The sequence below is a fragment of the Onychomys torridus genome, chromosome 9, assembly GCF_903995425.1.
Source record: "Onychomys torridus chromosome 9, mOncTor1.1, whole genome shotgun sequence".
NCBI lineage: Eukaryota > Metazoa > Chordata > Mammalia > Rodentia > Cricetidae > Onychomys > Onychomys torridus.
The window spans coordinates 110,371,374-110,399,186 of NC_050451.1; the positions used below are offsets into that span (position 1 = coordinate 110,371,374).

The window sequence follows — 27,813 nt, forward strand, 5'->3', positions numbered from 1 at the left end:
ATGCCACTGGTATAAGAACTATAGGAAACAGCACAATCCTCTAAACAAGCAGAAGACAGCTTACATAATTTGAGAGAATTCTCAGTTAATTTCATTCAACCTTTAACTCAAAATAATGGATAATTTACAGATATTCTCCAGTTAAAATCCCAGGCAAAATAGTTATTCAGTAAGCTGCCTCGTCTGGCCACCTGTAACTAAAAATGAGAGATTTTCTACTCTGAAATGGCACTTCTAGGAATCTAGACTGTGGTTATTCCCATACTTGTATTTGTTCTTAGGTGATTTTCTGGAAAAGCCTGTCTGATTTTGGGTTTTATTTTGTACTGTTTAGTTCTTCAGCACCCACTCTGTGAGGCATCCAGGGATGTCCCCAGCTTGGTGCACTGGGTTTGTGTGTGGTGTTCATCCGTCCCGGAGCCTCCAGTGCATTACTCTTCTTACAGGTAAACAGGTGATCCACCCCAACCAGATCGCTGTGGTACAGGAGCAGTTTACTCCGACCCTGGAAAAAATTCAGTGGGCCGAAGAACTGATCACCGCCTTCAGAGAGCATCAGCAGCTGGGAAAGGTAAATGTTTTGTCAATGCCTCAGTGACGCTGGAGTTTAAAATGGGCAAGGATGAGAAAAAAGAAAAAGCCTTTGAATGCTTAGGGAAAACTCATTGCATTTGGCAGAAGAAAGGGGAAATGTGAAATGGAAGTAAGATTTATTACAGAGAAAATCCCTGAAGGTAGATACCCATCCCTTTGCCTGAATATCTCACTGATCTGTTCTCCTCTCTCATTGTACCTTTTCTGTAAGCTGTGTTGGCAGCCTTGGGAAAGTAGGTCTTGCTACTTCCTCCTGTGTCATCCTCAAAGCAGCGCTTGCCTGAAAATAATTTTGGATCAAAGTGAGTGTGCATCATCATGAAATAAACAGAGTTTACCCCATGGTTCTTGTAGAGAAAAGAAATAAATTTCAAGTTATTTTAATTGGGGAGGAGGATTAGAAAAAAAAAAAAGGTACTAACATCTCCTCCGGTTTAGTCATTTAGGAGTGAGAGGTTGTAGATGGATTTGTACCGATTTCTGGACTTGAGATTTGGAAAGAATGGAAGGCAAATTAACACCGAGTGCGGTTGTTCTAATTTAGTGCTTCATTGAGCCCGGCGTTTCCCGCTCTGTGGGTTTCCGCTATGTAAATATTGCGGTGGTAATGCACAATCTGTCTCCACTTTGTGCCAGTAACACTTAAATTAGGTGTCGCCCGAAGGAAGATTACGCTACTTGCGGCTTTGTCGGTTAATTATCTTAAAGGTTATTTGCAGTAATACCGTTTGCCTCTTTTTCAGAGGGGTGGGGGAGAGTTGCATTTATAAATCGAACCCAGAGATAATCTCTCACCTCAGCCCATGCCTTCCCGAAGGAATGGAGTTGTTGTGCCTTCTATGCAGAATTACTTAGGAAAGAAAGACTGTCAAAAGCTTATTAAAGTCCTCAGTGTTAAATACTCACGCTTGTGAAAACGAGCACATAAATAAAAAGACAGCAGAGAAGAGCTGGTTTCCAATGGTGGACCTGTGACAGTCACGTGAGAAATGTCCTTCGCACATTCCCCGGTACGAAGGACACCTGAAAATCTCAAGACTTGTACAAGTGGGTAACAATATTAAGTAGGTCGTTCCCTATAGATGTCTGCCTTCAGTCATGAACAGGCATATTCCCAACTCACCTTCCCCCAACACACATACACACAGACTGACGTTTGTACAGATTCACACTTAATATACAAAGCCAAAAGATCTACATAGGAACACAGGACCTTACATTTGGACGTGAAACCAATTTTATGATAAATAGCATTTTGTTTGTTTCATTTCATGTCAATGGTGGCCATCAAAAATATTGTGCACTTCACGAAAAATAATTTTAAGTTGGCATTGTATTTCATTTCTGTTTATATGTTTCAACCCAAAATGAAGCTTGCCTGTAAATAAACATATTTACATAGAAAGAAAAGCTGTGCACTCTTTCATTGACACACGCAAATGACTCCATCCATCTCCCTCCCACACACGTGCATGGTTCACACACACCTGCATGTTCACACACACACACACACACACACACACACACACACACACACACACACACATCTTTTCCCTCATTTCTGCCTTGTGCCAGCTGACAGTGTGCAAGCGACAAGCAATTATTTTAAATAGGAAGCCGAGGCAGGATGTGCTCCCTTAAGATGGCAGACAGGTCCAGTGTGGAGTGGTCCTGCCTCCATGAACCAGGCACACTGTTTTACCTGAACCCTGCTGAAGGCACATAGATACCTGGCCTTACAAGCAGATAGGAAAGGTTATCCTCCATTTCACCAGCTCCCAAACACAAGTCAGACCAGAAACGCTTCTACCCTGCCATTTAAGTTCCCGAATGGAAACTACAATCCCTCCTTTCCAGTATATCTTGAAAACGTTATTCCTTAGGGAAAACTGCCCAAGACTGTAATAATGGCAACGCAAATGTTAAGTTCTGGGCTCTTTTCTTTTCATTCTCTAAATAAGAAGTGGCCCTCTTGTTGGGGTGTAATTGGGGCATAAGCTTTCACAACAGTGTGGCAGGCCAGCTTTTCTTAACACAGAACCATAGAAATTGGAGCAGAGGGCATTACCTATTAGGTCATTTCTTCCCTGTCCACTTTGTGGAGGTTTGTTTCCTACAGCAAATGGCCCTAGTGCTTTTTGTCCAGCGAGGTTTAAATGACTCCAGTAATGGGACCTCCAGTAGGGACATATGGTTATTTTAGCTAGCTAGCTGGTTTTTTCACTGTGTCTGTAAACTGGCTGGCCTCAGACACGGGGACTGCAGGTAGGTACCTCTGGATCTTGACGGGTTCTTGCGGTTTAAATAGTGTGGTTCTTTTGGCAGAGATCTTATATAAATAAGTGCTCAGTTGTAGGAAGTATCACCTCCAACAAACATCTAATCTGTTTTAGTTCAAATGTGTGCCATTTATGAAAAATATGAACCCCTGGATATTTTGTCCAAAGTACAGATGACTCCCAAGGATGGGAAATGGCTTGCATCCTGGTGAGGTGCTCACGAATTTCCCTGAGGCCTCATCCCTCTCCTCTGATGAAAATTTCATTTAATTAATTCCTTTAAGTAGAAACAGTCCAAGAAGGCAATGTGATGTAGCCTTGCCTTTTCTCTAACCCCCATCTTCAATTACGTCCTTTCTGCCTGGAGACGGAAGCGTGGCTGAAGTTGGCAGTTAATATGGGGCCATTTATGTTTTCTAATGTGATAAACAATAATAGTGAAGGCCCTGCTTTGTCTTCCCGTCTGTAAATGGCAACAGTCACGGGAAGGCTATGTCCTGGGCAGGTGAGTTGTTGGGGCTCAGACTTTGACCACTCAGGGTTCTTTTCCATTAGAAGTTCCATGGAAATTAAGTCTAATGCACTTAGTATGAGAACATGGGGAAAACAATTTACCTTAGAAAGATAATGATTATTAGCTGTTAGTGAAGCAGTTTTACCTGACAGAGCCCTCCTGTTAGTACAAACGGAAGCAATAGGCTGAAATTTGGAACCTTAGTTTGGTTCCTCTTATTAAAATCCATTAGAAAAAGCTTATTCAGCATGATCTCTATTGTAATTCAACTGACATCAGTTGCAAAGTGTTTATGCACATTATTAACCACACGGATTCCTCCTTCCTTCCCTCCAGAAAAATGTATTCTGAGAGATAACCTGCACATCATCAGTTCTTCTAGCTTCAAATTAGTCTGTAAAATATTTAAGTTGAGATAAATCATTTTCACAAGGCTTGCTTCAAACACATAAAAGATTTTCTTTAAAATTATTCACCTATCATACACACACACACACACATATATGTCAATCATTTTATATAAAATCAATCACTTTTTCATAGTGGTGATTTTTAGAATATCTGGAAATTCTCCATTCAGAACTGGATTTTAGTTTTGGTTTAATGAAGAAACGTGGCTTTCTTGTTTATTTTTTTTAATCCACTAAGAATTTTACATAGTGTGAAAACTGGATAATTACAGTGGAAACTTCTCAAATCAATAGTTATTGTTGGGATTAACAGAAACTGTTAACTACACAGAACTAAGCACCTATGACATATACATATATAAATACACTATATAAAAGCACATTTGACCCTGCATATTTCTCACATCTGTATTATGATGTTTGTTGCTGCTAAGTCTTCCTTCTCATTCATTGCCTATTAGACAAAAATGACAGCTCAAGGAAACAGCTCATTGCTTTTTATATGATCACTAATCAAAGGAATTCTTTTTTTTCAACTTGTAAAACTATGGAATGCATGTCATCTTTGTGCGAGGGCAATGCTAATCTCTATATCTTTGCAATTTTAGTGTATGTGCTGCTGGAGCAAGTGCAATCAAAGGGAATCTTAGGAGTCACTACTTCTCTCGAGTGTGAAAAGTGTGAAGGACCAGTAAATAAATATACACATAGCATGTCTGATGAGGTTCGGAGGTCCTTTGTTAACACAGACACAGTCTTGCAGAATCTGGCGCAGACCTGAGTTTGGTTCAGTTTTCCAGGCAATCCCTCTTTAATCCCGTCATTGCCCTGAGTGTATCATGTCAGTTTAGGAGGATTTTATTTGAACATCTCTAGCGGTTTTCATTCATTTCAGTGTCACAAGCTGACTAAGTACCGAGGGAGGGATTTTCATTCAAGGTCTGGGTCCCACTAACAATTATGAAGGTCAAAGGCAAGGTCAGTAGTGACATAAGGACTGTAAATATCACACATAAGTGCAACATTCCTGTCTCACTCATAAAGGAGCGGTAGTGAAGACTAATGAGCGGACATTCATAAACACTTCCTATGTGGGGATATCAATGACAAGAAATCTCTTATGAAAGCAGAAAGGAGAGGCTGATTCCTTTTATCTCAAAACTGCCAGCTGTACTAAATCATCCCCTTCCAACTATGGAAAGCAAGTGCTTTTCATAGGTATCGAGCTCCACACCTTCCCTTGATGCTTCAAATGTGGGCTTTACAAAAGAAATACTGTTCAATCCAGATGGTGCTCTCCAAGGCTCCCTGAGAGAACTCGGGAGAAATCTCTCCAGCCAAAAATATTGTTCCTACTTGTTCAAGTGCCAGAAAGCCCACTGCCACGCTTTCACACAGATCCAATAAACCATCTAAAGATTTGCTTGTTGTCTTTGTCATCTGAAAGAATTGAACCACTAATAGATAACAGTGTGTCCCCATTCCCGCCCTGCCACCCATCCCACCACCCACAGCCTTTCCCATCTATTTCTGAACAACAATCCGACCTGGACCCAGTGAATCCGGGTGAAAATGAAAGATGGAGCAGAAACGTACTCTTGCGATTCCTGGTAACTGCTTTTTCCCTTTGTATGCCTGTTCGTTTAGAGTTTTCAGAGCTACATGCTGTATAATATCCACTTCAAGAAGTCCAGCCCTTAGGGAATCTGAGTGTGCCAATGATGACTTTATGACAAATTTAATACACACTAAATTACAATTAAAAAAAGAAACTGCATTTAAAGCATGGTAGTGGAATTCCCATGCTGCTCTGAACTAGTCTTGTTTTTTAGAGGCAAATGGCCAATCCAACATTAAGGGATAAGAGGATTTTTGTTTTGTTTGTTTTAGTTTTCATTTTCATTTTTTGTAGGTTGTGTGGTAACGTTAAATTATTGGCTTCATTTTTAATATGATTCATTAAAGCCAATTCTTGAAGTACAATCAAGATAGCTTTACTCTGTATTTCTATTTCCCCTACATCTGAAAGCTTTTTTAAATAGCTTATATTCAGACTTGAAACCCAAAATAATGTTTGGAAATCACTCACATCCAAGGTGGTTATAAAGCTGTGATCACCGTTCTTAAATAAAATAGTGTGAGCGTGGTTTCTGCTGGGTAGTAGTGAATACTGACACAAGTGACAGACTGCATATGGTATGTGTATGTGTGTGTGTATGATATGATATGTATGATATGTGCCTGTGTGTGTGTGTATTGTGCTGGTGTGCACACTAGTGTGTGCACATGTAGAGGCCAGAGGTCAGTATCAAGCATCATCCTCTCTCATTCTCTACCTTATTTTTTGAGAGGTATTCTCTCACTAAGCCTGGAGCTTGCCATTTTGCTAGAGTAGCTGGCCAGCAGCCCCCTGTCCTCCCAGCTCTGTCTCCCCAGCACTGGGGATACCAGAGCCCACAGCACCCACCCAGTTTTTACCTGGATTCTGGGGATCTGGAATCAATTCCTCATACTTAGCGGAAAGACCTTACCTGCTGAGCCATCTCCTCAGACCCCAGATAGAATCTTAAAAGATTCCCATTATAATCAAAATGTGAATAGGGGTAGTTCAGATTTATACACAGACCCCATTCTTCTGACCTTGAGCAAGAATCAACAAGGAAAGAAGGAAGGGACTCCGGGTGTTCACTGGACCCTTCCTGCTGTCAAATCCCACATGGATCTGCCTTTTTCTTCCCAATCCTGTCTCAACCTTGTCCATCCACCCTGCCCCGGAAGGGCTTTTGATTGGCTCAATTCACTCTAAACCTGCTCTGTACAACCAAGGTAGATCCGAAAGGGTTCTAGTAAGGCTGGAGAAGCTTCATGTGGCCCAAAGCTGAGTTTTGTCACTCAAATGGTACACTCCCAGCAAGGATACAGTGCCAGGAAAGGACCAGTTTGCTCCTTTCTCTCTCTTAGGCTCTCTGTCTGTAGACATGTCTGTGCACCGTGATTGCCTTTCCCTGGCTTCCTCCTTTGTTTTCCATCTTATTTCATGTCCCCTATCTGCACCCCCCCCATCATCTCCTCTGCTTTAACTGACTACAGAAGTCTGAGAAATCCTTTAAATTGTTAGTGCTTTTAAGCTTTCTTTTTTTTTTTCTTTCTTTCTTTTTTGGTTTTTCAAAACAGGGTTTCTCTGTATAGTTTCCAGGCTGGCCTCGAATCCACAGAGATCCGCCTGGCTCTGCCTCCCAAGTGCTGGGATTAAAGGCATGCACCACTACCGCCCGGCTTTATTTTTCATTATGTGTATGGTGGTGGGGGTGGGGGTGCCTGCAGAGGTTAGAGGTGTCAGGTACCCTGGAGCTGAAGTTATGGGTACTTGGGAGCTGCCTGGTATGGATGCTGGAGGTCCTCTGCAAGAACACTTAAGAGGTCTTAGCTGACATAGCATCTCTCTCGCCCTGGTTTTTGGTGTTTTATGGTGGAATTTTGACATTCTTGTTTACATTAAAAGCCAGCAAATGACATTTTACTTTATTAAAAATATGTCAAGCATTTCTAGAATTCTCTATTTTTTCCACTTTAGTAGGACTTGATGGAAAAAAAACATGGAACTGTCTCACTACCATCCTAGAGTAGTGAGCAAAATTTCTCTCTGCTGCCGCCATTGCAGCATGCTAGACAGAACTGGGCACTTAAAACACGCTTAGAAAACACTATTGAGCCAAAATCTTACAAATTTTTAACTGTGCTGAAAATAAACTGCTGGGGTTTTGTTTTTCTTTTGAGACAGGGCTTTTCTGTATATTCTTGTCTGACCCAGAACTCACTGTGAAGAGCAGGATGGCTTCAGACTAAAATGACCTGTCACTGGTGTGTGTGCCCTGCTGTTAGCAGTCCACGGTATGGACTTCTTGCAGTCCTCTAGAAAAGTTAAAAGACTACATCCCCATCTGTTGTACTTAAAAAAAAAAGTGTTAGTGTTCCAATAACAAATTACTTTTTAGTTTGTGTTAACCCATTTACATCTGATTTCCTAAAAAGAATAAGCCTTGGAGCTTAGCATTATTGATCTTAGCTATACATTGGGGTAACATGGTATTTACTGTCTGGGATTTCCATCATCAATCATGGCTTATGTTTGACATGAAGTATTGTTTGGTTGATTGGCTGATTACTCAATAATTAGCTAAGGATGACTCTGAATTCTGTCCTCCTGCCTCCACCCCCAGAGTCCTGATTACAGAGGTTTTCCAGTGCCCCTAGAGCCTCGGATCATGTTCACCTCAGCTTTCCTGCTTATTTGCTTCAACCTTTCCAACCACATGCCTTCCAAAGCCACTTCCAGAATTGTTACTTCTCTGATTTCCTAAACCTTTCTGTGAAGTCTGGAGTTGACCTTGCCAAGGATGACATGTAGATTTTCTTCATTTTCTACATAGAGTGAGAACTAGGTAATTTCATGATTGTTCTTTACAAAACTGTCCCACTCATTCAGCCTCTGTCCACCCCTTCCATATTCTTGGAATTTACTCCATTTTGGCCATTTGTCATTGTTCTGATGCTGGCCATTTGGTGAGCATTTTCTCTAGCTTTCTGAACTCTTGTAAATCTGTTTGTCTTCCAGCTGATGCTCTGTCAAATATCGAGCACTCCCGAATCTAGTTTCTTTTCTTTTTTTAAGATTTATTTATTTATTTTATGTGTATGGATGATTTGTCTGTGTCTGTGTGTCTGCATACCAGAAGAGTGCATTGGATCCCATGGTACTACAGTTACAGACAGTTGTGAGCTGCCATGTGGGTGCCGGGAATTGAACCCAGGACCTCTGGAAGAGCAGCCAAACCCTGCTCTCAACCCCTGAGCCTCTCTCCAGCCCCTGAATGTAGTTTCTTAAAGAGACAGCTATGTTTGAAACCTGTGGGGTTTAGAGGGGAGGGAGTCCAACGTGCATCTTTGTCTACCCTTATTAACAAAGCAGATGTCTCTCAAACCATTACAGCCATTCTGAAACCCAACCCAGCTACAGATCAGATGTTCTCTCCTCCTTATGGGAGCTTTTGATGACAAATATAGTTAGTGCCTTTGACCAGACCAGGGAGACAGACTGCTCAATGGGTAAAGGCACTTGCCTCCAATCGACAAGCTGAGTTCAATTCCTTGGACACATGTAGTTGAAGGAGAGAACTGACTTCTAAAAACTGTACTCTGACCGCCCCATGTGCACTATGGCACTCCCATGCCCCTCCAACTAAATTTGAAAAATGTTTTTGCAAAAGAATCTTTGGCTAACACTTTCAGTAGCAACACAGGTAGTTATGTGATAGCCATAATCATGGTAACTGTGACCCTGATGGTGCCATAGCAATCAGAGTAGAGGTCCTGTGTCTTGGCGGTGGTAGGCCTCTCACTACAGAGGTGACTCAGGCAGTGGTGACACTGCTGACAGGTCTCACTGACAGCCTGAATGGCCATCGTATGCTTCCTTAATCTTCACAAACTTATTGGCAAGGTTTGGAGCTGAAGAATGGAGTCTGGCATGGCATTGCGTTTGTGGGGGATCGTGCATCAAGATGAGACACCTGTGAATTCAAGTGCAGAAATGCCCCAAACCTCCAAAAGTGACCTTAAAGGGGGAACCAAAGAAACCAGAAGACCTTTTCCCTGTGAGTGACAGCAGCAGGCTAAAGATTACTGCAATGAATCATGTTCTCACTCTGCTTGGGGGGTAGCCCCTAGAGGGGCTCTGGGGTGCACATGCCCAGCACCCTCTCAGGCCAGGCCTGACTAGAGCTGCATAGAGACCACACAAAAGCCTGTGTTCTGTTCCACATCAATGGCTCTGTGCTGTACGTTCTGAAAACTGTGGAGCTATAGAGAAGGTGTAGGGAAGGAAGGGAGAGGCTAGGAGGGCTTCCCCTGGCTTTAACTTGGAAAACTGTGGGAGCCGACTTTTACATCCTCTCTGGATTTGGCTTCCCAAGGTGCTCAGCAGGTTCCCACCACCCATGTTCTCCTGCATTTCCAGTCAGGTGCACAGCCCACTCCCTTCAGATCTGTTATACTCTTATGATCATTTTTTTTTAAAGATTTATTTCCTTATTATGTATACAGTATTCTGCAAATGGCTTGCCTATCAAAGGCTGAGTGGAATGTCACCTCTGTAAATTCCAACCATGGTGTGAGCAGCAGGTCAGTGCAGTGTGCTCTGTGGTACAGAGTGCTGTGCTGGAGCTCCTCCGCTGGGCTTTCCCCATTTCACCTTGAGATACTTAGCTAGCTTCTAAAAGTTGCCTGGCAATAGGAATAAATGCTTGCTATATTAACATTAAAAATACTATTAAAATATCCAGCAAATTATCATTACAACCTGAAATGTTTAAATTTAAAACAAAACAAAACTGGGTGCTGGAGACATGCAGGCAAAACACCAATGCACATAAAATAAAAATAGTAAATAAATACTTTTTTAAGGAAAAGGCCATGCTCTCTTATTTCCCAGTCCTTCGGTAAATACCCTTTAAGAATTTTCATGACGACGATTTCCATTTATTTATTTATTTATTTTTGTTTTTTTCTGGACAGCATTTCTCTGTGTAGCTTTAGCTGTCCTGGAACTCACTCTGTAGACCAGGCTGGCCTCCAACTCAGAGATCCGCCTGCCTCTGCCTCCTGAGTGCTGGGATCAAAGGCGATGCCGCCGCCGCCACCACTACATAATGGTTTTAAAATATACATAAAACAAAGGAGTACATAGGCATCAAGTAGCCACCCTCCTTTTCATTCCTTTTGGTGAACTGTTACAGTTCTTTTATAGACTTAAAATGCCACTCACATATTATATAGTTGCATTTTGTTTTTTCTGCGGCGGTACTTACAGATCTCTGAGTGAAAAGCTCACAATTCAGGCAGAGTGCCGTTCAGTTTTTCCCAATTCAGTTGTTGATGTAGCATTTTGACGTAGCTTCTGCCTGCCATGATTTTTATTATTTTCAGCTTCATCTTAAGTAATAATATCTCTGAAATGACATTACAGATAAACTATTCTTTAAAATTAAAAATTTAAATATATAGTATGTAAAATAAATGTATATTAAATCTTCAGCTTTTCCTGATCACTTCACATAGGGGTTACAGTTCTCAGACATATTTTGGGGTTCACAGACCAGGGGCAAGAGTTTGGGATTTGGAGAGAGCCTTGGATTCTAGCTCTATTCTTTCCTCATTTTCATACGTTTCTCAATCCTAGGTTTTGTTTTGCATCTCTAAAGCTGAAATGAGGGTCAGCAGAAAAAAGTACTTGCTATGGAAGCCTATGGCTTGAGTGACACCCAGAACCTGTGGTGGAAGGAAGCACCTACAGAAAGTTGTCTCTGACCTCCGTGCGAGTTCTGTATGTGTACACACACAGAGACACAGACACACGCATGTGCGCACACGCACACGAATGCATGCACTCGCAATAATAAGTAAAATTTAAAATTAAAATAAAAACTTGATGCCTTTATCACACCACAAATGAGAAATTACTTTGAAAACAGTGCTGAGGGAGTTGGAATAGAGGTTTGCCCTGAGTCTGAGGCCAGCCTGGGGCTATATAGTGCACTCCAGGCCAACCTGGTGTACAGAGCAAGACTTTGTCTCAAATACAGAAAATAGTTTGTAAAAGTATGAAAGTACAATCAACCTGGTCTGGTGACACACCACTTCAATTCCAGCACTCAGGAGGCAGAGGCAGGCAGATCTCTGTGAGTTCAAGGCCAGCCTGGTCTACAGAGTGAGTTCCAGGATAGCCAGGGCTACACAGAGAAACCATGACCTGACCACTTTAGTTTAGACATTTGGCCCCTTTCCTCAGACCCTAAAGAAGACTTCAGCCATAGGCAGATCAACAGAAAGGCCTTGTATTCTACTATTCAAAGGACTGAGATTACAGGACTGCCCCACTGATCTGTGATCCTTGGGACCTTTCATTTGCCTTACCTAAGGAGTCTCTAATGACCAGAGACATGAGACTCCTGCACAACAGGATTCTGACCTCATACCTACTTCTGTATATATATTCTACCATTTCCCAAAATCCCTCCACACATCTATCTGACAACCTGACCTTCTAAACTTGACTTTAACAAGCCAGGGTTGGTGGTGCACCCCTTTAGTCTCATCACAGAGGCAGAGGCAGAGACAGGCAGATTTCTGAGTTTGAGGCCAGCCTGGTCTACAGAGTGAGTTCCAGCACAGCCAGGGCTACACAGAGAAACCCTGTCTCAAAACAAAACAGAAACAAACAAAAATTAAAAACCCACCTATTTCTCCAAGCTCTCTCCTGCTTGAACTGCCCCCATTTTGATGGTGCCTTCTCTCTGATTTCCTTGACCCTTAAGTATCACAGATGTGACATACTTGATTTCCCTTGAGTGGTTAAGTCATTGACACTGGTTAACCTCACCTCAACTCCACATTACAGTTTTTTTTTTTTTTAAAGATTGATTGATTGATTGATTATACAATGTTCTGTCTGCATGTATGCCTGCAAGCCAGAAGAGGGCACCAGATCTCATTACAGATGGTTGTGAGCCACCATGTGGTTGCCGGGAATTGAACTCAGGACCTCTGGAAGAGCAGTCGGTACTCTTAACCACTGAGCCATCTCTCCAGCCCCACATTACAGTTTTGAGGTGAGCCTTTATGTTCTGCTGGAGACTTGGGTATTGGTCAGCTAGCCAGTAAATTTTATCAGACCTGGGAATGATCAAGGTTACAAGAAGACACTTGCAGATAGTGTCTAACTCCATCGTCTATTGTCCCATAGTAACCCAGCTCTGGGTTCCACTGTGGAACTGACTACCCCTCTGCCCTGGTTACTCTTTTCCTGCCTGCCTTCTCCTCTTAATTATTACTCAATCTTCATGTCTCTTCTTGAGTGTACTTGCCAAAGAACCACCAGATTTTTACCAAGTTCCCTGCTGAATGTGCTTCCACATCGTACCTGCTTTTCTATTGCTGGACATACTGTTTGTGTTTTATTGTTCTTATAGATGATCATTTAATGCCTTTTCCTGCATTAAGTGAAGGCTTCATGAGGTCTTGGACACATCTGCTGTATTCCCTGCTGTAGCAAATCTCCCGTCTAATTTTAACAAGCATGTCATTGGCTCTAAATACCTCAAATAGTAAAGGACCAGAAGTGAACCAGGATCCCACACAATTTGACAGGGTGGGAGGCAGGATTCCAGGTCCCTGAGACCAATTGGTGTGGACCCTTACTGCATGTGTTAGAGTATCTATGGACCCAGCAATCATGTACAGTAACAAAATTGTGTTCAAACAACTGCAGGCCCAGTCAAGGCCCAGCCACAACCAATAGAACTCCATTAAACCCCTGTTGTTCCTCCTCATCTAGCTCCTCTGCCCCCCCCCTCCTTTTTTCTCTTCTCCCCCTTTCTCCTCCCCCATTCTTCAGGGTTATGACAGTCACATGCTAGGCCAGTATCTGTCATTGAACCCTAACCTTCAGCCTCCTTCAGTGCTGTCCTCTTTGTTGGGTCAGTCTTTAGGGAGCATCTTCTAGATGCATGGTTTGGGAGGTCCTGGGTACTGGATAACTGGCCACAACCTTAAGGGTCTCCCAACATAGTGAAAAAGACAGCCAGAAGCCAGCAGTGACAAAAGAGAGTAGACAAGATCCATCACAGCATCCCTGTAGAAAAGATCAGGGGATGATCAAGGAGGCTGAAGAGCTCCGCTGGGACAGCTTTAAATGTGTTGAAGCATCAGGAGGAGTTTTTAGGTATAAGCAAGGGTCTTGGAAAGAGAATGGAGCAGGCAGAGCAGGGCTGTGGGGGAGTGCTGGGCCAGGTCTTAGAGTCCAACTAGGGAAGTGATGCTTGGTTCAGTGAGTCCCAAGGTAGTCACGGGAGGGACTAAGCAGGGGAACAAGCCCATCCCACATGTAGTGGTGAGACCCCACAGCTCTCTTAGATCTCTGCCAGCCAAACAGCCACAGCACCCAAACTCCCCTTGTAAAATGAACATCACCACCAAATTGTCCAAGAATTAATTTTGCCAGTGGGACAGACTGAGAGACAGGAAAGAGAGGAATGAGTGTTGAGTCAGTCAAGTTCCTGCTGTGCAAGCATGAGGTCCCAAATTTAGAGCCCCAGCATCCGCTTAGTGAAAGCATATAGTGGTAACCCTGTAATCCTGGATCTGAGGATATAGGGGTCCCTGGGGCTTGCTGACAGTCATTCTAGCTGAATCAGCAAACTCCAGGTTGAATGAAGACCCTATTTCAAAAACTTAGGTGGAGAACACATTAGGAAGACTCCCAAGGTTGACCTGATCAGACCCAGGCATGGCCAACACTGGCAATAAATAGGGGCCAGCAACATGGACCCTGTGGGTCAAGGAACCTGGTCCCAAGGCTGATATCCTTATTTTTGGTCCTGACCCTGGGACCCACAGAGTCACCCTTTGACCACCATGTATGTGCACATATACATATACACACACATAAACACACAAACATAAAACTATTTTTAAAGAAATATATTAGGAATTCCCTGGAAACAGTTGTCTAAGGAAAAGGCCCAGCACCATGTTGGAGTAGGTGTCACCTTAAGAAGCAAATGCTAAGGAGAGTCATGGCAACACCCCCACCTGCATGTGCCAGGGCACACGGAATGCCCAATGGCCTATCTGAAAGCAGAGTGAACTGGGGGGATAGCATTCTTTTGAGCAGGGTATGTAGCTCAAAGTCAGAGGACTTGCCTCCAGTGCCTGAGGCTTCCACCCTGATGTAGAAGAAGGGGGGGGGGTTAGTAGTAGTGTCAGCACCTAGCTGTTAGTGCTCTAGAAAAGAAAAACATACAAAAAACTGCAGGTGCTGAGTGCCAGAAACTGACCATTTCCCATAGATGTGACTTCTCTTCCCACCTCACCACTTTCCCAGAAAACAGGGTCTGCATTCTCCTGAAAAGCTTCCGGGAAGGAGGAGGTTCATGTAACATCAGGGCCACTCTGAACCATCGTTGGTTTGTGGTGCTGGGGATAAAACCCAGAGCCTCTCCCTTAGTGCCTTTCATCACCAGGAATGACTTTAGTGTCACAAAATCTCCCCCATATGGATTGATAGGAACTCTACCATGATGTTAGCCCCCACTTCTGGGTTCTGAATCACAGACCTATATGCCGTAAGCCACTGACCAGGGGTCTCCAATGACAATGGCACAGCTGGTCACTGTAGAATGAAAGCCTGCAGAGCTGGAGCCCTCGGGCAGCTGCAATGGTGGGTATGATGTATTCGGAGTGCACAGCCTCGTATCTATGGAGGTGTGCAACCTGGGGAGGAAGGTGCTGACTGGAAATGTCACTACAGATCCACAGATCTCTGCTCACTCTGTCCTGAGGCATTTGCTGCTTTTCTTCTCTGCTGCTGAGACTGGAAGCTCTTTAGAGGGTAGGGTGGAGTCTTCGCCCTCTTGTCCTAAGCAGTACTCCAGGGCCTAGCACAGGCTGCTCTATCTACAGTGGATAGATGGTCAGGGACTAATGACTAGCCTAAAAAGAGCTGTTACTAAGCACCTCAAGGAGACTCTGTAAGAGGTCACAGGGGCTCAAGTGGTCTTATACTTTGTAAGCTTGGACTTAGAACTTGGTTACTTCAGCAAAAACACAAGGTCACAAACTCAACTGTGCATTGAAATCATGACACAATTCTTGGCGAAACTCCAGGCTTTCTGCATCTAACTCTGTAGGGCTGAGCTTGGAAACTGCAATTTAACACACCCCCTCCAACACAAATAACACAGCTCAGTCAGACCTGTTAGTTGTGTGAGAGTCTAATTCAGCTAATCACAAAACATGCTTAGCACATTTTTCAATCCAATAGCTTTTAAGAACACACAGGATTTGAATCAGGTAAACATGTTTTGAGGCTAGAGAAGTGGCTCACTGGTTAAGAGTGTGTAAGAGTTCTGGTTCCCAGCACCCACATCAGGCAGCTCACAACCAAATGGCTCCAACACTGTCTGCTGAGTTCCTGTACTCCTGTGCACAAATGCACACACAGATGTACACACATATATGTAATTCAAAATAAATATCTAAATAAATATCTTTAGAAACAAGTATATTTTGTTCCCACTCTCCTAATAAGCTACAGTGTGGACTTGCACCAGCTTGATGTAGGATGAGAATGGATAAAAGCCATGGGAACAGAGATTTGGAATGGTGGTGTCGGGGAAGCAGGGCAGCAGGGATGGGGCAGAGGGGAGTTGCTTGTTGGGTACAGTTTTGGTTTTGCAAGATAGATCTGGAGCTCTCTTGCACAGCACTGTGGGTGTCAGTAATGCTACTACTCTGTGTCTGTAAAATGAGTACAGATGGTCATTTTCCTAGTGCATGTTTTCTACCAAAATGAAACAGAAAAAGGCTTTTGTGTGTTTGTGCTGCTGCCCATGAAGGCCAGAGGTCACTGGCAGGTGTCTTCTATTGCTGGCTACCTCAGTTTGTGAGACTGGATCTCTTGCTGATCCTGGAGTGGTGAACCATTTCAGCTCCACTGGCTGGCCAGTCTGCCCCAGGGATCCTCCTGTCTCTGCCTCCACATCACTGGGATTACAGGTCCTTGCAACTATGTTGACCTTTTCCCTGAGTCTTGGAGATTGCTCTCAGATCCTCTGCTTATGAAACAAGCATTGAGCCTCTTTCTCAGCCTCCAAAACAGATTTCCCATGGGGTGAATGATAGCATCTACTCCTAATTCTTGTGAGCAGTATTCATGAAACAACATATGTACAGCTCTAGCAGCAGTTCTAGGATTAGTAACTGTTCAAAAATTATAGCTGTTATTATTTTGTCAGCATGGTTCTTAAAGTATTTGGTAACAAGCACAGTATTGTTTAAATGCATTTTTAAAAGATTTATTTACTTTTATATAAGAATGTTTGCCTCCATGTATGTGTGTGCATTGTATGCATGCAGTACCTGCAGAGACCAGAAGTTGTTGGATTCCCTTGAACTAGAGTTACAGACATTGTGAACCACCATGTGGGTGCTAAGAATCAAACTCTGTCCTCAACAAGGACAGTCGATGCTCTTCACCGTTGAGCCATCTCTAGCTCCTTAAAGGCTCTTAAAACAAAATTATAACCTGAATCTTCAGGCTGATAGATGTTCCTTGTGTTTTTTGAGATGGGATGCCAATTTTCAAAAAAAGCATCAGCCAGTGAAACAAACTCCTCCATCATCTTCAGACTGTCCCCCAAATCCAAGTAGCTTTGTGACTAGTCACATTTTTTTAAAACAAGTCCTGACCACCAGACTGTCTACATTGCTCAGATAAATCCATACATTAACAACAACAACAATAACAGGAATATTACGAATTGAGTACGAAGGCATGTGGAATTCTTGCCAGATCCTCCAGTTCTGAACACCGGAGTCAGAGTTAAGGAAAGAGAACAAGGATACTACATCTTGTTTTCTACTATAATAAAGGAAATCAAGCCAGATCTGCCTTTACAGGGGAAAAAAATGTTCTTTCTCTCTCCAGGTCTTCAAAAGCAGCTGGAAGTATTTCTCATCTCTGGTGTGCTTGGAGAAGACAATACAGTTTCAGGAGCCATGGTCTAAATGCAAAGGGATCGATCACTTTTGATTCATGGCTCACCATTCTTTTGTCTGTCTGTTTTGTTTCATGTGCGCCTACACCAACTTTCTCTCTCCAGCCTGTTAGTTAAACCTTGGAAGGACAGATGCACTGTTTTACAGGGGCCATAATCCACTGTGGGCAGTAATGAAGAGGCCCTTGTGTATCCTCATTTACTCCAATAGGAAAACTAGACTATTGCCTTGTAAAACAGCATGGGACCCACACCCCAATCTCCATGGAATGTTAACCTGGGGAACCTCCCCAACCAGATTCATAAAATTCATCATGGTCCTAGATGACCCAAATTAGCTCTAGGCTATATGGAATGGGCCAAAGGCCAATTGAAGGGTATAAATGGTAAAAGAGAGAGGATCAGAAAAGTGACCCAAATACAGGATTTTAGGTCACACAGGTGTGCCTAAGAGTCAGATTCATCATTCTAAGGCTAAGAGGGTCAGGCATTTCTGGAAAAAAAAAATTCTGGTTATGTAGGCTTTTTAATTTCTCTCTGTTGAAAGATAAAATCTGAAGCTATCACCCAAGATTCTCAGCCATGTTTTGTTGTTTACTTCCATCCTACAAGCACACTCTTTGTGCCTATCTCATAACCCTCATAGTAGCTCCCAGTATGCCCATCCCAGAAGTCCTGTGCAGGAGCAGCAAGGGCAATGCTGATTATTGACAAGCTGTACTTTGGCTTATGAAATAGGAAATGGGCTGTGCTATATATGAATGAACCGTCAAGGGTTAGGGTGGCTCCACCCACTTCCAGATCTCTGGGAGCTCCTGCTGTCTCTCTGGGCACATCCTTGACAAGTGAAAAGAAAGTGAAAGAAGTGATTAGATTGGACTGATGTGGCTCAGAGGTAGAGCCATTGTCTAGAAGGGTCCAAGCCTCATCTCTAGCACTTTAAAGATAAATAATTTTTAAAAACCTATTGAAAAAACAGCATAGTAGCACATACCTTTAATCTCAGCACTCAGGAGGCAGAGACAGGCAGAGTTCTATGAGTTCAGAGCCACCCTTGTCTACATAGCAAGTTCCAGGCTGGGGCTACATAATGAGACCCTGTCTCAAAAACAACCATGAAGAAAGTACATGAAACTGGGCATGGTAACTCGCGCCTGTAATCCTAGCACTTGAAAGACTGAAAGCAGGAGGATTGCCTTGAATCGTTAGAGAGAAACAAGAACAAAACTCAAAGCCAGCAGAACACAGACACTTAGGTGACACTATGGGGTCTGGGTGTGCTGCCTTTTGTCAGTTGAATTTCCCTTCTTTAGATTCCATGCAGGCTGGAAGTTGGTAGACTTGGTGTTACCTGTGACTCTAACCCTTCCCAGTCACGTAACTTTGGAAGATCACTACTGTAGGCCTGAGTGTCCTAACCTAGAACAGGGCTCCTGTCACATGCCATGCTGAGTGGGTATTTGCAGAAGGTTTGAGAAGTAAAGAATCTGCAAGACGGGGTCCACAGGGGTTGGGGGCAGCTACATCTCCCAGTCTGGTCAACAGGCGAAGAGTGACTGCTTTCATTGACTTGCATGTCCAGCGGCATAATCTCTTTTTGTTCACTATAGTCGACTTCACATTTTCTTGTCACCTTGGAGTAACTAACACCTTCACTGTGTGTGGCAAGAAGGAAGCATTTATTAAGCTGATAATGCACATGTTATAAACAACAGTCATTCCCCAGAGCGTATCACTGCTTCAGAGTCCCACCCAATATTTCATAATGAAATAAAGAAGTATTAAATTTGTCTTCCACGGTTGTTTCCCTTTGACATTTTTTAAGAGTGAAATGAACAGTTGGCCATGTTTTGTGTCTGATGTGTTCTTTTCCTCTTCATTAAAATGCTGAGGGATTTTTATTCCCTTCCCTGCCTCTGTAGGAGGATAAAAAAAATCTTTCCCCTGCAATTTGCTATGGTTTTTCTCAAAAGTTGGGCAGGAAAGTCAGCATACCTCAGGTGGGATCTAAATGTTCTCGTGGTACGAGAGTGTACGCAAGAAGAGAGGCCTGTCATTTTCAAGCATTCTTTCAGGAAGTTTGTGTTCTGTTTTCCAGGGAGCCTTTACTTTCCGAGGAAGTATGATCGACATGCCATTACTGAAGCAGGCCCACAACATTGTTACGCTTGCCACAGCCATCAAGGAAAAATGATCTGTTAAATGAAGGCCTCCTCAGGCGGGCTGAATGGATACAGTGGGTTTCTTAAAGACAACCCACAGTACCCAGGGCAGCTTGCTAGCATGCCAGATCGGGACCTTGTTTCATCTACAGTTCGTGTTAGTCACGACTCCCACCCTCCCCTTGTGTCTTACTGACCAGTTATTCTAAAAATAAACTTTCTTCCTTTAGAATCTAAGCTCATGGTTTTACTGTTGTCTATTAATGTGTTATAAAATATGGGTTTATTTGTTTCATGGGGAGGAGAGATGGGAGAAGTAAAGTCCTCAATGAAACAGGTATTCTGGTCTCTATATACTCTCCCCTTTCTTCTTTGCTTAGGAAATATTTTCAATATTATTCATTTATATAAAGGACACTACAGCTAATTTTAAGGCTAAGTTTTTAAAGAATAATATCAAAATCAAGGTTTCAGCACTTTTGTGAATAATCAGATCAAACAATGAAGATGACATTGAAAACGTTAGGTATTATATTGGCTTATAAAAGACAGCTTCTAAAAAAAATCAACTTTCAAAACTGATTCCTGGGGGAGCCACTGTCCCCCAAATGCTCCATCTATATGGTGACCCTGAAAGCTCTCATCTTGGGCTAATACTTGAGGTCAACAGTTACTGGCAATTAAAAAAAAAAATCAATGCAGGGAAAACAAGACCGTTCATTTCCCCCTTTATCTTCCTGCTTAACTGTTCACCATTGAGGCCATTTCCCCTGTAAATGTAGGACCATGATAGGACTCCCTCAGCCATAAACTTGTATGTCTAGAGGACACAAAGCCACGGGGCTGGTACATATGGCCCCCTGCAAGATTTGCATCACATTAGAGATGAGGCTGTGGGTCATATGGGTGGTGTGGTTAACGGGCTTAGTAAAGCTGTTTTGAAGAGGTTAACCCAGCTTGTAGGAAGGGTAAACAAACATAACAACCAGCCATTGTTCTCTATTCAGCATGTACTCTTATATTGAAGGCGAAAGGGTATTGAAGCTCAGAGGATCAGCTTGTGCGTGCCAGAGGACGCCAAAGAAGTTTGAAACACCAACAAGCGGAGATTTTGTTTCTCTTCCTCATTAAATCATGAGCTTTTGTATGGAGACTCTGGACCACTGTTCTTTAAGAAATTAGCAGAATGGGAAGTTTAAAACTCCACACCAACCTTTTCATGACCTATTCAGCAGCGTGGCTGCTCCTCTTAGACACACTCTGCAGGGGAAGGCTGTTCTGTTTATTTAAATCTGTAAATAGAAAACAGTTGTTTTCCAGTTTAATTTTTCTCCTCCTAGGCCCTTTGGTGTACTGCCTTCATGGCCTCTGGTGTGTGCCCCATCCAGGCACCTACTTTTCACCCTGATCCTTTCAGTTCCTACAGAAAGCCCTAGGAGGTGGATGCCATATCATCTCACCAATGCCAGGCCAGAAACCACTGTTACCACCACACCATGAACCCCAGTGCAGGGTAGGAGGGGAAGACCACACTCTGACTGGCATGTGGCTCAACCAGACCCAGAACTGATAGAGCTGGAGAAACAAGCAGGAAGCCTGAGGGGCTAGCTCTTAAACAGAGATGAGGCTGCCGGGCTGAGGCTACCTGCTTTGGACCCTGAGTTTCCCCTTCCCCATGAAGCCCCTCATTAAGGAGTTATCATTCTTCATTTGGACCACCCTTTGCCACCCTAGTTTCTGGAGAGGCTAGTAGGAGTGGGAAGGAGGAGCTGTCCTCCAGCGGACGGTGCTTCAGGACAGCGCACAGGGGCATTGGACTGCATTTCTGGATGAGGAGCACCCCTAGTCCCCATGTTGCATCTGGAATCATGAAGCCAAGTGTACACAGAGTAAGTGAAAACCATAGGAGTCCACACTGGTCTCCACTTAAAACAAAGAGTTAGGGGCTGGAGAGGTGGCTCAGTGGGTAAGAGCACTGGCTGTTCTTCCAGAGGTCCTGAGTTCAATTCCCAGCAACCGCATAGTGGTTTACAACCATCTATAATGAGATCTGGTGCCCTCTTCTGGCCTGCAGGGACACATGCAGACAGAAAACTGTAAACATACATACATACATACATACATACATACATAAAAGAAGAAAAAAAAAGACTTAGGAAGGCTGCTCACAAGCCAGAGGGGTGTGTGTGTGTGTGTGTGTGTGTGTGTGAAGCTGTGAAGCAGTGTTGATAAGTCAGATAAGCCTTTGGCTGTAAAAATAATCAGGGGTACATGCTCTGGCCTCTGTCCTAGCAATGCGGCAGCCCCCACCCCCAGGTTGAAGCTCCTCAAGCCAGGGCCTCCCTCTGAGGAAGCCCCACCCCCACCCTGCCTCCTGCGTATGGCAGAAGCCATGGAGTCCTCAAGAAAAGCAACCTTCAAAGTGATACCCAGAGCTGGGCCTAGTGAGTCCACCCACTCTACAGCAGCAGGGCCATGGACTCCTGGGTCCCTACCATGTTGGACTATCTCTGAGTCCTTGTTCATATAAAAGCACCCTGTTTGGTTCTGGTTTTGATTGTGAAGCAGAATCTTGATATGTATCCCAGGCTATCATCAAACTCATGGAGTTCTCCTTCATCCTCTTCCTAAGTACTGACATTACAGATGTGCACCACTGTACCCAGCTCAAAACCACCTCATTAGCTAAGTCTTCTCAGACATGAGGTTGATCATCTTCATAACCAAGAGATCCCCATTTATGGTAGGATCACAAGACTGGGGCCCACAGGAGACAAAGATGTGGGCCAATTGCCAGTTCTCTGAGCAGACACCCTAACAAGGGCCCCAGAAGAGAGGTCAGTGACCACCAGAGTCCTATGGGACCTCATTCCCTAAGAGACAGAATTCTAAAGCACAGAGAAGCTAGAAGGCAGGTACCCCAATTTTTCCACCCACATTCCTAGTACCATGTGTAGGTGACAGAGCAGGGCAAAGAGAAAGTTGTCAAGGACTGAGTGAGCCTGTCCAAACCCTGCTGTAGGGATACAGACAGGGGAGATGAGGCCTTCGTTCTCTTTGCTGAGAAGGGAAATCAGGAAGGGGACTTGGCTGCTTATCAGATTAATTAAAAAAAAATACCTGTTTATATTTTTGTGTAGCTCATGGCAGCCACTTTGCCATATCACCCCCCTTGTTATTAATTCTAGGGGGCTAAATTATGGATAACACTATTAAAACATTATCAGAACTAATGAGAAACAATTACTTAGAAAATGAGCCAGGACAAGATTGAGTTGAGAACATCAGCAGTTGATCGCCATAGATTAGTTTAATAAATCATCAGGTGCGAAGCAAGACTGACTGGATCGACTCAAAGCCTCGTCACGGGAAAATGAAATTGCGATTTTTTTTTTGCATAATTTTTTCATTAATCTCAATAGGACCCGTGTGGTGTAGATTGCTTTATTCCTTTAATACCTTGCCCGAGGGGGGGGGACCTAATAATGTCTTCATTGTTTTACTGAGGTCTTAATGACAATCTGTGACAAACTCATTTTAATGTATAGAGGGTTGTATCTGTACAGTCATGTTTTATTGATAGGTTGAGGGGAATTCCGGCCGGATGAGGCACCGGCTGGGACTGCAAGTCACGGAGTTTCTCGAGCCTTGCTTTCAGCTGTCTGAGCGCTGACTTCCACTGCTCTCAAGACAAGCCGGGAAATAGTGTCCCGGGGATGAAGACTTCACCGCCTGTAGTTTGGATTTTAAAAGTCTCCAATTGCCTGGCATATTTTGCTGGGTAAATAGAACCAACCGTGCGGTGTTCCGCTCTCTAAAATAGAAGTCATTATCGCCTGGAACACCTTTGCACTCAATAGTTTTGTGGGAGTTAGGGAAACTGACTTTCTTTAGAGACTGTGGAATTTTCTAAGTTGTCACAGAGACAGAAAAGAATACCGGCTCTCCACCCCTCTTCCTTCTTTTCTCCCCCCCCCCCCCCAGGACATTCTGCTTTTAGAGCTTGCATTTGTTTTGCAATCTGAATCCTCTGGGTTTTTATTTTTATTTTTACCCTCTAGTGCTAGAAAAGCAATTGAAGAAATAAAACCGGTCATAAGATTTTTCGACGGGAACTTGTGAATATTAATACTGGCGGAGGTCACGGGACCGGTCTGTAAATGCAGGATTTGGGAACAAGCCCCCCCCCCCCCCCGGGAGGCGCCCCCTGCAAGGCCTTCACTTTGCAATTTAGGGGAAGTAATTACCTGACCCTAACATTGAAATGCTAAAGCCTAACTCTTTCTTTGCACTCTCTGTTTTAAACTGAGGCCAGGGGAGGGATGGCTAAGAAAGCGACCGAACTGGAAAGGAAATTACTTTCGGATACCCAGCTTAGTGCCTGTAAAACTTACGCAGTGGGACACGGCAGCTTTTCGTGCTTCTGTCGTGATGACTTTTGTCGTTAGTGGAGACGGTTTGTTTAGATTCCAGTAATTATTTGACAGCACATCTCCTTCAAAATCCATAAGAATTGCCAGTGACACAAAGCAAGCGCTGCAAAGGCACCGAACTCCTCCGGGTGCGCAGAGTTTGTGGCGATCCACTCAGTTTCATCTAAGCGGGTTATTACGTTTTGGGAGATTATGTAACTGTGTCCTTCCCTTAATATATATATATATATATATATATATATATATATATATATATATATATATATATATAATTTTTTCCCCTTTGTTTTTCCTTTCGCTGCTTCCTAAGGGAAGGGCAAGGCATTGCCCTGGAGCAGAGACCAGCAGGCTCCGGACACCATTCGGAGGCTGCTGCCCTTCCCTTCGCGATGAGTTACGAGTGTAGTGTAGCAGTACTGGGAGGAGGGAGGCAGTGGCGGTCGGGAACAGGCCCAGGCCGCAGTGTGGGGATTCCAGTGGCCCAGTGGCCAGGACTTCAGGCCTCCCGGACCCCGCGAGCCTGTCACGCAGCCAGGCTGTAATGGTACAAGATCAAAGGCTGCCCCGTGTCCCCGCGGAGCCAGGAACAATCTCTGGCCTTTGTGCGCGGTTGCTAGGAGCTGGAGAAACTAAGAGAAAGTGTCAGGAGCGTGTTAATCAGACTCGTTACAGTGTAACAATAACGTCTCTCTCGGGGCTCCTGGGCCCCTGCGCACCCCGCGCACAGACCGGACACCTGCGTGGGGCCCACGGCCGGTACTGGGGACCCGCCGCCTGGGTGTGTCAACAACACCGAAGTTGGCTCCTGACAAATTCTGCGGGAGTCTCCAATGCCTGGCAAGTCCTATGAGCCCTGGTGTACTGGTTCTGAGTTCCATTTCTTAAAGATGATCTGATTTGTGAGCCAAGAACCTGGGAGGATCCAGGTCTTCAGCCTTTTCAACCATTCAGCTGAGGTCCTCTGGTTCCTACCCCAGGGATCTGAATCAGGCGAAAAAGGGACCGCTTTCTGGCTAAGATTCCCCAGGATGCAGCAAGCAGCTTTGGATTTCTTTGCACATCTGTGAGAGAACACCACAAATTCTAATCCGCAGGCTAAGAAAGAAGCAGAACTTTGCTGAGTAGATATATTCCCCTGAAGTTTTTAATGGGGAATCTGCACTCATGAACATTCAACAAAATTCATATTCAGCCAATACCTGTTGAGTTCACTAGATGCCAGACGGCTGTCCAAAAGTCACAGGGCTAACCACAGACGGATTCTCTTTTAGTTAAAATGCCTGTTTAGGCTGAGTGTGGTGGCTCAGCCTTTAATCCCAGCACTTAAGAGGCAGAGGCAGAGGCAGATGGATCTCTGCGAGTTCCAGGTCAGCTAGGGCTAGATAGTACCTTGTCTCAATAAACAGAAATAAACAAACAAACAAATACGTAGTGAAACCTTGTCTCAAATAAATAAATAATAAGCCTGTTATATGTCCAGGAAGGAACAAACTCATAAAATAATGCTATGTATTAAAACACAGACTGTTTGCCACAGTGGTTTGATTTAAGAATTTAAAACGTTTGGAAATCTATCAACCCATACTTTTTTTTTTTCCTCTGTGTCTCTTTGCTTGGAGGATAGGCTCTATGGCAGAATGCAGTGCGGGATCCAGGCAGAGCCAGCCTGAGGTCTGAGAATGAGGTCAGCCCTTCCATAGTGGGCACATGGCTCCACAGGCTTGTCTAGGGAACCCACTAGTTGCTGGCCTGGTGCCTCCGTTTTCTCCCTAGACCATGCACAGGGAACTGCAAAGCTGTGCTCAGACACAAGAGATTGGCCAAGGTGAGGTAACTTTCTCATATGTGACCTCTTACTTGAGAGCTACCTGAAAGAGTAAACAGACAGAACCACAGCACACTAAATTAAAGACAAAATTGATGATCTCTTAAGTAACCGGCTCAGTGATCATGGTGGACTCTCCATTGGTCTCAGCCAATTCTGGGTGAGTGGTGGTGGGAGTGGGTGTGTTGAGACAGGGTCTGTCTGTGGCCCTGACTGGCCTGGAAGTCGCTTTGTAGATCAGGGTAGCCTCAAACTCTGCCTGCTGCTGCTGGGATTAAAGACTCCAACATCCCAGCCCCCAGCCCCACCCAAGCCAATGCTTATGTTGTTGTAGATTCCTTGTAGGTATACCAAAACCACCACAACAACAACATGTTCCCATGTCCCAGGTGTGGGAGGAGCTGTAGGGAAAACAAAGCGTCATCACACTAATGAAAAACCATAGACAAGACTCCTTCTTGTGACCAGAAGGCAAAAGGTAAGTGGTGAGATGGCTCAGCAGGTAAAGACCCTTCCAAGCCGAGGACCTGAGTTTGATCCCTGAGACCTACATGACGGAAGGAGAGAACCAACTCCTGCAAGTTGTCTTCACACACACACACACACACACACACACACACACACACACACACATACACGAAAGGAAGAAAGGAAGGAAGGAAGGAGGGAGGGAGGGAGGGAGGGAGGGAGGGAGGAAGGAAGGAAGGAAGGAAGGAAGGAAGGAAGGAAGGAAGAAAGAAAGAAAGAAAGAAAGAAAGAAAGAAAGAAAGAAAGAAAGAAAGAAAGAAAGAAAGAAAGAAAGAGAGGAAGAAAGAGCAGTGTTTAAAGAAAGAGATGCAAGGCAGGCCAAGTGTGTGACCTGGTCCTTGTTTCATTCTGCTTCCCACAAGCAGGAGTTTGGTCTTCAGGAGGCCAAAAACTGGTTTAACCCAGTTTTTTTGCTTTGTCTTAAACAATGAACTAAATTGTCTTTGTTATGTAGATATACAAATAACATCACAAAGACAAGGAATGGTTCTGGCTTCAGAGGTCTCTGTGTGGTGTTTTCAGAGGAACTCCTACTCTAGGCATCTGGCTTCCTATCTCCTAAGCACCACAGAGGGAAGAAGGGAAAAAAGTAAATGTGAGCCCAGGCTTGTGTTTTTTCTGTAGAGGGGGATGAGTAGATGGTTCAGCTCGCTTGGTAGAGCAAACCCGAAAACTGGAGTTTGATCCCTGGAACCTATTGAAAAAAAAACAGATGCAGTGGTTTATCTGTAATCTCAGTACTCCTTTGTCTGCATAGGAGGTACAAACAAGAAATGGGGCAGCTGAGGCAGAGGGGTTGGGGTGTCTAGCGTGTAATACGTTGTATAGAGGCAGAAACAAGAAAGACTCGGTAAGGAGAGACAAGAGCCCAAAGTAGTATTCAGACCTCCATGGACAGACGGACACACGGACACACACACACACACACACACACACACACACACACACAGAGTAAGTGTACTAATAGTCTAAAGTTCATGACAGGATTACCAGGAACTGGAATTCCTGTAGAGGCTTTCATGGGCGTCCTGTGATGCTTCTCCAAGGCTCTTCTGAGACAATGGACTGATGTGACCTCCAGGCTCCAGAGCCCTGCCCCATCCCCACCCCCACTGGGTGCTATAGCACCTGCCTCTCTAACTGTATGAACTTCTCTACATGAGTTTCCAGCCTCCATTTCCACCATTCTCAAGACAGCTAACCTTTCTAGACACGCCTGTTTGTGAGGGCTCTCCAGTTCACTCACAGCCTACTGATCTGTCCCTCTCCCAGTTCATTGGACTGGATTGTTACTGGAGGGTCTACTTAGGTATGTATGTCCTCACACAGTACACATATTGGACATTGTTATGCCCCTCTGAATGCTTTCCTGTCCTTGTTTCTCACCCCCAGGTATGAGCTCCATCAAAGTGTCTTTGTTGGCCGGGCGGTGGTGGCACTCACCTTTAATCCCAG

The 27,813-nt window shown here is 44.1% G+C and overlaps 1 protein-coding gene, 1 long non-coding RNA gene and 1 pseudogene across 7 annotated transcripts in view; 1 reads left to right on the forward strand and 2 right to left on the reverse strand.

The window, feature by feature from the left end:
- Clybl (citramalyl-CoA lyase) overlaps positions 1-20,917 on the forward strand; it is a 242,305-nt gene extending 221,388 nt beyond the window's left edge. The window contains exons 7-9 of one of the 6 annotated variants that reach the window (XM_036198729.1): positions 447-571; positions 19,509-19,628; positions 20,600-20,917. In XM_036198729.1, coding sequence (XP_036054622.1) covers positions 447-571; positions 19,509-19,604 — 221 coding nt within the window. In that variant the 3' untranslated portion in view covers positions 19,605-19,628; positions 20,600-20,917. Of the gene's footprint in view, positions 1-446; positions 572-5,311; positions 5,408-8,017; positions 8,455-17,340; positions 18,396-19,489; positions 19,810-20,599 lie in introns of those variants that run through there. The other 5 variants (XM_036198724.1, XM_036198723.1, XM_036198728.1 and 2 more) reach the window with 5 other exon arrangements.
- The window catches only part of LOC118590904, an 83,647-nt gene that overhangs the window by 18,407 nt on the left and 37,427 nt on the right, over positions 1-27,813 (reverse strand). The window lies entirely within an intron of this gene.
- Positions 4,329-4,425, reverse strand: LOC118591662 (annotated as a pseudogene).